This window comes from Notechis scutatus, chromosome 1 (genome assembly GCF_049901735.1).
Source record: "Notechis scutatus isolate UNSWTSFEM ecotype Mainland chromosome 1, rNotScu1.2, whole genome shotgun sequence".
In the NCBI taxonomy this organism is placed as follows: domain Eukaryota; kingdom Metazoa; phylum Chordata; class Lepidosauria; order Squamata; family Elapidae; genus Notechis; species Notechis scutatus.
In genome coordinates, this window is record NC_142009.1 from 325,078,843 (window position 1) to 325,091,281 (window position 12,439).

The 12,439-nt window shown below is 41.0% G+C and overlaps 1 protein-coding gene and 2 non-coding genes across 7 annotated transcripts in view; 1 reads left to right on the plus strand and 2 right to left on the minus strand.

Annotated features, from left to right (window-relative positions):
* The window catches only part of MED16 (mediator complex subunit 16), a 28,711-nt gene extending 21,741 nt beyond the window's left edge, over positions 1-6,970 (minus strand). The window contains exons 1-3 of one of the 5 annotated variants that reach the window (XM_087952587.1): positions 6,695-6,970; positions 2,886-3,083; positions 972-1,079 (exon numbers count right to left, since the gene is read on the minus strand). In XM_087952587.1, the coding sequence (XP_087808713.1) occupies positions 972-1,079; positions 2,886-3,021 (244 nt within the window). In that variant the 5' untranslated portion in view covers positions 3,022-3,083; positions 6,695-6,970. Of the gene's footprint in view, positions 1-971; positions 1,080-2,885; positions 3,084-4,063; positions 4,135-6,694 lie in introns of those variants that run through there. The other 4 variants (XM_087952586.1, XM_087952590.1, XM_087952588.1 and 1 more) reach the window with 4 other exon arrangements.
* Positions 6,971-7,201: 231 nt separating this feature from the next.
* LOC113414233 (U6 spliceosomal RNA) lies at positions 7,202-7,308 on the plus strand. Its single transcript, XR_003371148.1, has one exon. It is a non-coding gene; the product is annotated as a U6 spliceosomal RNA (small nuclear RNA).
* A 3,895-nt stretch (positions 7,309-11,203) lies between these two features.
* On the minus strand, positions 11,204-11,310 carry LOC113414232 (U6 spliceosomal RNA). Its single transcript, XR_003371147.1, has one exon. It is a non-coding gene; the product is annotated as a U6 spliceosomal RNA (small nuclear RNA).
* Between the last annotated feature and the right edge of the window lie 1,129 nt (positions 11,311-12,439).

The window sequence follows — 12,439 nt, forward strand, 5'->3', positions numbered from 1 at the left end:
TCTTGAAAGACTGCCAATTTCCTTGCACCCTGTTATATCAAACAGCAGGGTAGAGTTATTTTGAGTCTCTCTCTCATGTCCTCTTCTCCCTCCCAGGATTGAATTGTCATTTATAGTCTCTTAATGGTCCTTGTATTCTTTCATCAAGGTCAATTTCATGCGCCTTTACATGGATGTAGCCATGTAATCGTCTTGGCAACAACCCAGACATGGTTTGCCCATGCTTTCTTTTAGGATATTTTATGAACAGTCTACAGCCGTGAAGTTTGCTGGTGGTTTCCCTTTGAAATAGCTTCTGGAATCAGCCAAGGTCAGCTAATGATATAAACCACCTGTCAACTTCAAACAGAACCTGGCTGCAGCCATCTTTCAGTTCCTCAGTTGCCACACATAGTGGGAAGGGAGGGAGGGGAAGGAAGTTGGAATGCATTGTTAGACACAACAAAGAGTTTTCTCACAAGAACCAAGGTCATCTCTACTGGCAACTGATAAGGTTTGGGAAGGAGTGGTCGAAGAACCCACCAATTAACCCAACTGGCCAACCTGACCTGTGACACTTGGGGATGGGGTTATTTCCTAATTTAATTATACTGAAACCACAGGAAAGATTTAGAATTGGATTTCCATTGAAGCTGTGCTGATATGATATACTCGATAAAGAGGACCTTTGAGAAGGAGTCAAGTCCCAGAGTTCTGATTTGCTTGGCTTTGTTAGTCGGAGCCTTGACAACCACCCTTCCCCATCCTGGCACTCTCTCTAATAAATTTGGAAAGTACCAGCCTGAAGAAATGGATCTTTAATATTAATTTCATCAACTCATTCTGACAGTGCAAGGTGTTTTTTTTTGGAAAAACTAAGATCTTCCCAGGCAATCCAGTGATGGAGACACTTTTTATTTGCAAGTGCCATGAAATGAACCGGAGGTCTTCAGGTCAAACAGGTGCACCAAGCTACAGCTGCCCTTCTTTACCTGACTGATCCCATTCCAAGCAGGTAATTATTTCAATGTGTCCGGAATTGATGGAGTGGACGTCCCACGGATGTTCTGTGTCAAGGATGTGGACCATATGGGTGAGGTCTGAGGAAGGAAATAAAAGAAAAAAAGTGACACAGATGGTGTCAACCCTGAAGCTGATTTTACTGAAGCCATTTTGAAGCTTCAATATTGCCACACTGGAGCTGAGGGATTGGGAGGGGGGGGGGGGAATAGAGGTAGCTGAGGTTTGTAGCCAAAATAAAATACTTTCTCCTGAGAACCAAGGACATTCTCACACCTGATCAGAGAGAGGAGTGATGTTATCAGGCAACTGGATGGCACCTTGATTGGACCATGTGACTTATTGTTTGTGGAAAGGGGAAAACTTTTCAGGGAAAACTGCGGGAACCTTCATAGTTAATTTTCACCAGAACTGTGCCAATATGATGTATCCAATAAAACTGTTCTTTGAGGAATCTACCTGCCTCGGAGTTTTGTTTGCTATGGGTGTATTACTTGGGCCCTGGACAGATGGATGAGAAAGCACTAGAGGGGAGAAAATATTATTTAGAATTAACACTGCAGCTGCTTGGAGATCAGGTAGAGTAAATGAGATGACAAAGTTGGGTTTAAGATTGAGGGAGGCTCGGGGCAATCTCTTTCTCAGATTCCCTCTGCTCTAGACTCACTTCCAGCTCAAAATGGAGAAATAATAATAATAATGGGCAGATTTCCCATTCTAGTTCCCCACATCTACAATGGACTACAGGTAGTCCTTGACTTATAACAATTCATTTAGTGACTGTTCAAAGTTACAATGGCACTGAATAAAGTAACTTACAACCATTTTTCACAGCTACAACCTTTGCAGGATCCCCATGGTCATGTGATCAAAATTCAGACACTTGGCAGCTGACTCATATTTATGACAGTTGCAGCGTCCCAGAGTCATGTAATCACCTTTTGCAATCTTCTGACAAGCAAGGTCAATGGAGGAATCCAGGTTTATTTAACCCATCAGGTTATTAACCTAACAACTTCAGTGATTCACTTAACTACTGTGGTAAGAAATGTCATAAAATGGGATAAAACTCCATTTTAACATTAACTATTAACAAATTTCTCACTTAACAACAGAAAATTTGGGCTCAGTTGTGGTTGTAAGTCTAGGAGAACCTGTATTCAAAATAACACGAAGATCTGCCAGTAAGCTGGATCTTTGACCTCAACACCAAAACCTTTCATGATGGAGAAAGCAACAGCTATGGTCTGTTGCCCATCTAGGATTCAAGAGCAGATTGTCTCTGGAACCATCCATTAATTTAAGGAATCTGCCCAATTCTCTTGGAAAGCCAAGAAAATGCAATAAATTCACCATTATCAGATTGAGGCTATTGAATGGGCTGACCCTTATGTTTGGTACAAGATTATCAATTTCTTCATATTCTCTTATTTATCTATTTATACCCTGCCTTTATTATTTTTATAAATAAGTCAGTGAACCTTCCTCCTGTTTGTGAGCAACTTTTATTTATTTATATCCCACCTTTATTTTTTATAAATAACTCAGGGTGGCATACAATACTTCCTCCTCCTCCAACAACAACTCCCGTGAGGTGAGTTGGGCTGAGAGAGAGTGACTGACCCAAAATCACCAAGCTGGTTTTCATGCCAAAAGTGGGACTACAACTCCCAACCAACTGGTGATCGGCCCAAAGTCATCCAGTTTTCACACGTAAGGCATGTCATAGTCTCCTGGTTTCTAGCTTGGTGCCTTAAATATTAGACCAAACTGGTTAACATCTTAAAACAATATTAAAATATTAAAAATTTCATCAACTATCTTCATATTCCAGAACGTATTAAGAGTAAGGTCAGTGGCAAAGAAACCAACATAGTAGGAAATACCTTTTTCCTCCTCATTTTTGAGGTCTGTGGTGAAAGCAATCAAATTGCGACAAGACCAGGCACAGACCAGTGGAATGGACGGGCAGTGGTTACTCTTTGGACGCTTCTCCCACTCACAGATATATGCCAGATCCATTGTGTCTTCCTCAGTTTAATAGCCAGGACCTAGAAGAAAATTGCAACTAGAAGCTGCCGTAACTATTACAAAGAAAAAAAACAACCAGCTGATAAACCAAAGAGAATCACAGCAGACATCCCCTGCTCCACTTCTTAAAATATGCTGCTTGCAATATTCTACATGTGCAGAAATAAAACACTAAGTTTGGACAAAAGGTAGGGGAAACAGTAAACTGTTCCATGTCTGCAAGGCAGAAGAAGGAACATCAACACACAGACAAGGCAGCAGACATTTTCCCACTCTTCACTATATTAATTCCATCAGATGCCCATCATAATCCAAAACGTATGTTGCTAGCAGAGAGTTGGACTTTTTTTCCAAGTAAGATCAACTGGATACTGGAATGATAGCCTCTTTTTAATTCAGTTTCTTCCTAAGTCAAAGACAAAGGTCCTGTATGTGAAATAAATTCACACTTTCCCCTTTTTAACTTTGTCTCCATTTACCTCCACTTTTTTTTAATTATCCAGGTTTGTTTACAAAGGCAGCCACAAAGTCCTCTGCTTTTGTCAAAAGGAGAAAAGCATCATCCTGCTGTCACAATGTAAGCTCCATCTTTTCATATGTGCATGTGAAACAATGATGCACATCCAAAAGGGGGCAAACTGGTGTCCCAACGCTCTTTTGTGATTTGCCTCCAACACCTGCCTTCCCTCTCCCCCCCCAAGACACCTCTGAATTGCTGGATCACATCTGGCTGGCCATAATGGTAGATGTAGCTGAAAAAGTTGAAAACAACCCATCATCTCATCCTCTAAACCTCATGAATCGTAAGTGAGCTTTTAAAAAAATTTAAGATTTCAAATAAATTTGACGGACCAGTTGGATTAACTGAAATAATGATGGGGGGAAATAGTGCTACTGAGGCAGGCTGCAATATCTATTATTTTTTTAATGGACCTTTCAAAATCTGTAGCCATTTGGAAATGCTATGCAATCTTATGTCCATGCAATATAAGAATATATAAGATAGCTGTAGATATTGAGAAAATAATCTTACTTCTCTTTGGAGCACTTGATGCCCACTTGAGCTTGGTTGTTTTCCGCAGTCATTTCATTATATCCAATGTCTGCAAGAAAACAACCAAGCTCAGAGAGCACCAAAGATTCTACACTTCCATCTTGATCTATGAATATTTTCTTCTATTGTTAATTTTCTTCCTTGTTGCAATTTGATTTGAATGCCATTAATGTTTTTAAATTGCATTTATCACAATCAGGTACAGTGTATGTTTTAACCATAAATATTCATATACACAAGAATCAGGAGGAGCTAATTGGGCAATCAAAACCAGCCCTAGCAGGGGTGGGATTCTACCAGTTTACCCCTATTCTCTAGAACCGGTTGTTAACATTCTAAACAGTTCGGAGAACCGGTTGTTAGAAGAAACTACTGGCCTAATCCTGTAAGGAAGGCAGGAAGGAAACATTCTGGTGTTGCTTACAGAAACTGCCTCTCTGTTAACCCTTATTGCATTCTTGGCAGGACTAGACTTCCTGTCTCAGGAACTTCTCTGGAGTTTCCCCCCCCACTCCTTTGCTGGTACTTTGCTTGTGTGGAGTGACCCTTCAAAGTTACAATGGCACCGGAAAAGGTGACTTATGACCATTTTTACACTTACAACTGTTGCAGCATCCCCACAGTCATGAGGCCAGGCGAGGAGATGCGTGCCTCGATGTGAGTGATGTTGAGTTGGCCACTCCCAGCCAACAACATGACCACCAAGCCCCGTCCACCCAGTCACATGACCACCAAGCCATGCCCACCAACTAAGCCACACCCACAGAACCGGTTGTTAAAAAATTTGAATCCCACCCCTGAGCCCTAGCATCAAATTAAAGCACTCCCTGCTCAGCCTTTTGCTTTGACACATCTCATGAAAAGATCCCAGCTCTGCTTTAGTTGCCAAAATGTGCTTCATGTTAGGAAGTTCTTCCAGTATTTTGTGTCCCTAATAGCAGGGAGAATGAGAAGAGATCTTGGTCTTTGTCACTGTAACTTTCCTCCAAGTATTTAAAAAGCACTATCATTTCCTTTCCTTAACTGTCTCTTCTTCCAGCTAAATATTTCTGGTTTCCTCAATCTCTCCTCATGAAGGCCTTATTTCCAATTCCCTAATTAAACGTGTACTTTTTACAATTACTTTTTACAATCTCTCTGGGTTTTTAAAAAGGGGATGTTTGGAACCGAACACAACACTCAAGGTGGAGTCCAAGCTATGTAATATATCATAGAAACAGCATTTCCTATAATTTGGGACCTGTACTTCTATGAATTGCAGTCCAAAATTGCACTTCCCCTTTTTTTCAGCTATGTTGCACTGCTGAAGCATATTCAGTTTAAGATCAGTGACAATCAGTGACAAGGGGGCGTGCATAAGCGCACCAACGTGCCTACCGTCCCTGTCCTATTGTTTCTCTTATTCTTTTATTTTTCTTATATGTAACCATTTCATGTATTCACAACTATGTATACATTTATACTTATTATCTTGTAAACAATTGGCAAATCAAATAAATAAAATAAAAAATAAAAAAATTCCATTTTTTCCCCAGATGCACCCCACTATCTCACAGCTGGGGAATTCTGGGAATTAAAGTCCACAGATCTCAAATGTTACCAGGTTTGAGAAACACCATTCTAGATTTTGCAGCCTAGATATGATGGTCCTAAATATGAGAGGCCTTCTGTTCCCTCAAGTCATTCATGAAAATCTTAATGGGTACCAGTTCCAGGAACAAACCTATAGTTCCCCATTCAATGCCTTATTATTCCAGGCTTATCCCAATTTGATTTTTAAAACACAATGACTATTCTGTCCCTTCTGTGATGGTTGGTTAGACTCAGGAGTGACTTGATGGTGTATAATCAATCAATCACTCTTTGATTATAGTTTTGAAGGCATCTGTGTTTTTCCCTTAATAGATCACACATTGATCTACATTGTCAATACAAGTAGTCCTCCACTTACGACTACAGTTGAGCCCAAGATTTCTCTTAAGTGAGATCATTGTTAAGTGAATTTGGCCCCATTTTATGACCTTTCTTACCACAGTTGCTAAGTGAATCACTGCAGTTGATGTTAGTAACCGGGTTGTTGAGTGATTCCAGCTTCCCCATGGACTTTGCTTGTCAGAAGGTCACAAAAAGTGATCACATGACCTCAGGACACAGCAACCGTCATAAGTATGAACCAGTTGCCAAGTATCCGAATTTGGATCACATGATCATGGGGATGCTTACAAAGGTACTTTGAAAAACAGTCATAGGTCATTTTTTTCTGTGCCGTTGTTAATCTTGAACGGTCACTAAACGAACTGTTGTAGGTCGAGGGCTACCTGTAAAAATTACACGGAGCAACTGTCAAATGCTTGCTATTTGCATTAAATCCATAGCATCTCACAAGCTACCAAAACCCCAAACCAGTAATCACTGCTTTGTATCCAGTGTAATGGCTCCAAAAGAGTAATGCCTCAACAAACGATGCAAGGGGGAAAATTACTCTGGAAGTACAAACTCTGCAGCAAAAATATTCTCCGATTTAAAAGTGTCAAGATTTTTAGCATTCTTTCTTGCTTCTTCTCCACCCCCGTTCTTCACAAATGAACTCTCCCATATCCCCCTACTTACCACAACCATCCATGCGGTCCATCTCCCGTGCGCATGCGCCAAAACGTGACGTTTCCCCCCCCTCCTCTTTTAATGCTGTCTAATGAAGTGCCTGATATTCATGTCACTAAAATAAAATCTTTTAAAAGCTCACCCCAGAGAAAAATTTAATCTTCCAAAGCCTCTTTTGCTGCGAAAACTCAAATTCTCGTTTCCTTTTGGGGTTGCTAATAAGGATGAGCACCTCTGATACTAATTCCTATCCAAACCTTCCGCGATGATACTCAAGGGGTTTGTATTTGCATAGGTCCCTTCCCATCATGCCTCCCAAAGAAAGAGAAATCAGATAATTTATTGGAAAGATTTTTTTAATGTATTTTAATACTACGATTAAAAAAACAGAGGCCACGAAGATCCTTCATGACGTAAAAAAATAATGAACATACTTACAATTTACAGCATTTCACCATAACTTTAAAGTTACAGCAATGTAAACCTTTATATACTGTACAAAACAAACTTGAATTCGTGCTCGCTTCGGCAGCACATATACTAAAATTGGAACGATACAGAGAAGATTAGCATGGCCCCTGCGCAAGGATGACACGCAAATTCGTGAAGCGTTCCATATTTTGCTTTTCTCCAAAACACCATTTTGCAATTTATCAGTTGTTATAGTCTCCCTTCTGTAAATTCCTTTTCCATCCAGCCTCTGTATGGCTCATCCTTGAACACAGTGGAGGGAGCATCTGTTATGATTATTTATTTAATTAATTTATATTGCTGCCTATTTACCCAGGGTGACTCAAGGCGGCTTACACAATGTTGTGAGAGGAGAACATGAATAAAATCCATTGTGTATTTTGTAACTGTGACTCAAACCTCAAACTGCAAGTTGATACTTTTCTACTGTACAAGGGAGAGTTGAAACGTTGAACAATCACACGTTGTGCTCTGAGAAAGTGTGTACGTGTTAGGAAGCACCTAATTTCCTGATGTGCCATATTAGGGGATGAATTGTAAACTGTAATTCAATAGGTAGATTGTAAACCAAGCCATCATAGGATGGGGCGGTAGATTAGGGCGGGCCCCTGGTCCTCCGGGCGGGTGGGGGCTTTCTGAATGGGGCTTCGGGGGGCACGGGCCGCTCAAATGGGGGGGGGGCCCGGGGGTGGCGGCGGGCCGGGCATCAAAAATAGAGGCGCGTGCGGTGCGGGCGGGCCGCTGATGCGGTGCCGGCGCGGCATCAAAAAGGTGGGGGTCAGGGGTGGGTGGGGTTAAAATAGAGGCACATTTTGCTCTGGGTTCCTCCCATCTGCCAGGGCAGGAACCCGTTTCTGCAGAAATGCTACAATAAAACTGTTTTCCTTGGATCAAGACTGAATCTTGGGTGGTCTTTCAAGCCCCCACCCCACAATGTAAAACCATATTTAAAACACACACACACAAAAAAAAAACAATAAAAAACTAACAAAAAAGAATCAAATAAATTAGTAAAGTACAATAGAACAAAATTTGGAAAAAAACAACTCCCTCCCCAGCCCACCCCAACGACAGCAGATCACACTAGCCATTTGATGGCCTCCATCCCTCTCTGGGTTCCCCAGGCCTGCTTGCAAAACCAGGTCTTCAGTGCCTTCAGGAAGAGTTCTAGAGTGGGGGCCATTCTAATCTCTGGGGGGGGGATGATGTTCCAGAGAGAGAGAGAGACACCACGGAGAAGGCCCTTCTTCTGGGTCCCACCAGGTGTATCTCCCTCAGAGATGGGACCTACAACATTCCCTGCCTCCTCACTCTAATGGGTCGGGTAGATGTGACCGGCAAGAGACGTTCCCTCAGATAACCCGGACCAAAGCCACGAAGGACTTTAAAGGTGACAACCAGCACCTTGAATTGCACCCGGACGCAAATCGGCAACCAATGCAGCTCCTGCAGGAGAGGTGACACATGTGCACACTGGGGGCTGCACAAAACCACGCGGGCCATTGCATTTTGCACCAACTGGAGCTTCCGGATGCTCTTCAAGGGCAGCCCCATGTAGAGCGCGTTGCAATAATCAAGACGGGAAATGACCAGGGCATGCGTGACCGTGAGTAGGGACTGCTGGTCCAAGAAAGGGCATAACTGGTGCACAACCCGCAGTTGTGCAAAGGCCCTCCTGGCCACGACCACCACCTGCTCTTCGAACAGGAGTCGTGAGTCCAGGAAAACCCCTAGATTACGCACAGGGTCTGTTTGGGGTAGTGCCACCCCATCCAAGACCAAAGGTGGCAATTCTCCCTGAGCCAATGAACCCCAAACCCAGAGCCACTCGCCCTTGCAAGGGTTTAGTTTCAACCTGTTGCTCCCCATCCAGCCCCTAACAGCCTCCAGGCACTGCGAGAGGGAGGACACAGCAACACTTAACTCACCACAGGCTGAGACATACAGCTGAGTATCATCAGCATATTGGTGATACCTCAGTCCGTGGTGATGGATGATATAAATGTTGAACAGGAGTGGAGAGAGTACCAAGCCCTACGGAAGCCCGTAAAGCAGTGGGCGAGGGCTGGATCTCTCCCCTCCTATTATGCTTTATTACGCTTTATTAGTGCAATATGAGCCTTTTAAAAACATAGTAAATATAATATGAATGCTATAATTTATATCAATATAACAAGTAATTCTAATTTGTTTTTGTCCTAAACAGAGTTAAGATTACATCTTACAAGCAGCAGAATCTTACATATGTTTGTTATACGATGAAAAGGTCCAGGTACCTTTAAGAAAATATTAACCGTAATGGTAGTTATAGTAAGCACAATGATGGTGTGATGACAATTGTTTTATTTCAACAATTTAAAATTTTTAAAAATTCAGATGTGATGCAATATTGCTAATTTATGGAAAAATATCTACAGACCCCTCACATTCCGGACATAAACTGTTTCAGTTTCTCCCCTCAGGATGCAGCTATAGGGCATTGCATTCCAAAATAGCTGGACCCAAAGACCCAAAAGTGCTCTTTTAAAAAGGCAACTGGCTTTCATTTTTCCTTGAAGATGTTTGCTTCTCATCCAAGAAGCTTCTTCAGTTCAATTCCCACATTAGTGTCTTATGCCTAAGATATCTAACCATGTAATAAAATGGGATGAGAATGGAATGGAATGGAATGGAGAAGGAGAATAGAATAGAATAGAATAGAATAGAATAGAATAGAATAGAATAGAATAGAATTTCTTTATTGGCCAAGTATGGTTGGACACACAAGTAATTTGTCTATTATCCTTCTCATCTTTCCTATTACCTGCTCCTATTGGTATCTTACGACTATGTTGCTTTTATGTACACGGAGAGCTTATGCACTAGAGACAAATTCCTTGGGTGTCCAATCACACTTGGCCAATCAATAATATTCTATGTTCTATTCTAAATACATAATATAATAAGAATAGCATTAGAAATACTATTGGTTTATTATTACCATTACAACTGCATTTTTCAATCTCAGAAACTTCACCTCATTTCTAAATAGGCAGCAGCCTTTTGAATGCATATCAGGGAAACCCCCGAGACTTTTTATATGCAGCTCCATCATGTATTCACTATATAAATAGCCTGCCTTTGAATTTGTAAATAGAATACAGGTAGTCCTTGACTTACGACCACAGCTGAGCCTAACATTTGTTGCTAAGTGAGAGAGTAGTGAGTCAGTAGTTAAGTGAATGTTGCCCCATTTTGTGACGTTTCTTGCCATTGTTGGTAAGTGAAGCACTGCAGTTGTTAAGTTAGTAACATGGTCATTAAGTGAATCTGGCTTTCCCATTGACTGTGCTTGTCAGAAGGTTGCAAAAGGCGATCATATGACCATAGGACACTACAACCGTCATAAATACGGTTCAGTTGCCATGCGTCCAAATTTTGATCATGTGACCATGGGGATGCTGCAATGGTTGTAGGTGTGAAAAATGATCATACATCACTTTTTTTCAGTGCCATTATGTCAAAAGGTCGCTAAGCAAATTGTTGTAAGCCAAGGACTATCTATTAGCTCATTGAGAATTTAGTTATGATGAACTTTTTAATATTTCTGCCATATGCTAAATAAATTCCTAAACAGATTTTAGGTGTACATTTAAAACTTACATATCAGTAATCGACACAATATACACATAATACGGCAACATTAAAATGGTATAGGGTTTCCTGCCTAAGCAAGGGGTTGGACTAGAAGACCTCCAAGGTCCCTTCCAACTCACCTAGTATGTAAGATGGTGTTCTGCACATAACATGAGGGAAGGGCAGTTTCATTTTTAAAAAGGATAGCTTTGGAAACCAACTTAACCATCTAAATCCATAGTTGGGTAATACCTCCAAACAAATTTGTTCGCCTTTTTATTGTTCTAACTCAATAATTTCATGATTCAAACAGAGCAAATTTTTCCAAACGCTTCTCACAACCTGTTTAGAGAAGCTAGTGATTTTTGTAAAAAAAAAAAAAAAAAGTTTATTGTAGGCAAAGAAAGCTGCAGAGAGCCGTTCTAGTTGCAAAAAAATATGGAACGCTTCACGAATTTGCGTGTCATCCTTGCGCAGGGGCCATGCTAATCTTCTCTGTATCGTTCCAATTTTAGTATATGTGCTGCCGAAGCGAGCACAAACTACCCTTTGCCTTGAAGAATATTTAAGGGTTATTTGTCTAGTTTTTCTCCAGTTAGGGTGATCAATGTCATAACTAGGATCGTTCTGTATTTCATATTCTAAACATTTCTTCCCATTCCAGTGTATTGCTTTCCAAACAACGGATCTACACCTTTTAAAATTAATTTTAAATACGACAGGCTTTATGGAGTTCCCCTAGTGCATGATGGGAGGCGCCTATGCAAATAAAGTCATGCTTTCCTCTGTGCCTACCCCGGACCAGGATACTCTTCCCCTTTTATTTCTTTTCTTCAATTAATACTATTTTTCTCGTGCATTCTTGATTTTTTTGGTGGAGCTGCTGAAAAGATCTAAAAAAAAAATAACTTTATCCTTTCCCATTGCAGGTAGTTCTCGACTTACAACCATTCATTTAGTAACTGCTTGAAGTTACTTGAATGGCAGTGAAAAAAGTGGCATATGACCCTCTTTTTACAGTTATGACCACTGCAGGATCCCCATGGTCAAGTGGTCAAAATTTGGCCACTTGGCAATTGGCTTGTATTTATGATGGTTGCAGTTCCCAGGGTCATATTATCACCTTCTGTGACTTTCAGGCAAGTAAAATCAATGGGGAAGCCAGATCACAACAGTGTTAACTTAATAATTGTAGTGTTTCACTTAATAACTGTGGCAAGAAAGGTTGTGAAATGAGACAAAACTCACTTAAGTGTCTTGCTTAGCAACAGAAATTTCAGGCTCAACTGTGGTTGTAAGTTATGACCCTGTACAGTTTTGTCATTCTGCCTGTTTGCTTAACAAGAGGAATATTGTTATTAACTTTTTTAAGAATGGAAACAGCCACCATCTGGGTCAGTGTATAAAGAAAACATCCTGCAGAAAGCACAGCTACAATTCCTCCATGAAAGAATCAAGAAGTATAAATCTGTCCATTCCCCACCCTCCAGTCAGAACTGAAGAAGCTTCTTGGATGAGAAGCGAAACGTCATCAAAAAGAAAAAAAACCAAGAAAGTCCAGTTGCCTCCTTGGAAAAAGAAAAAGCACCTTTGGGGCAACTTTTTAAGATGCACGGATTTCAACTCGTAGGCGTGTGCAGGGTTAACTTCTGCATTGCACCGCCTGCA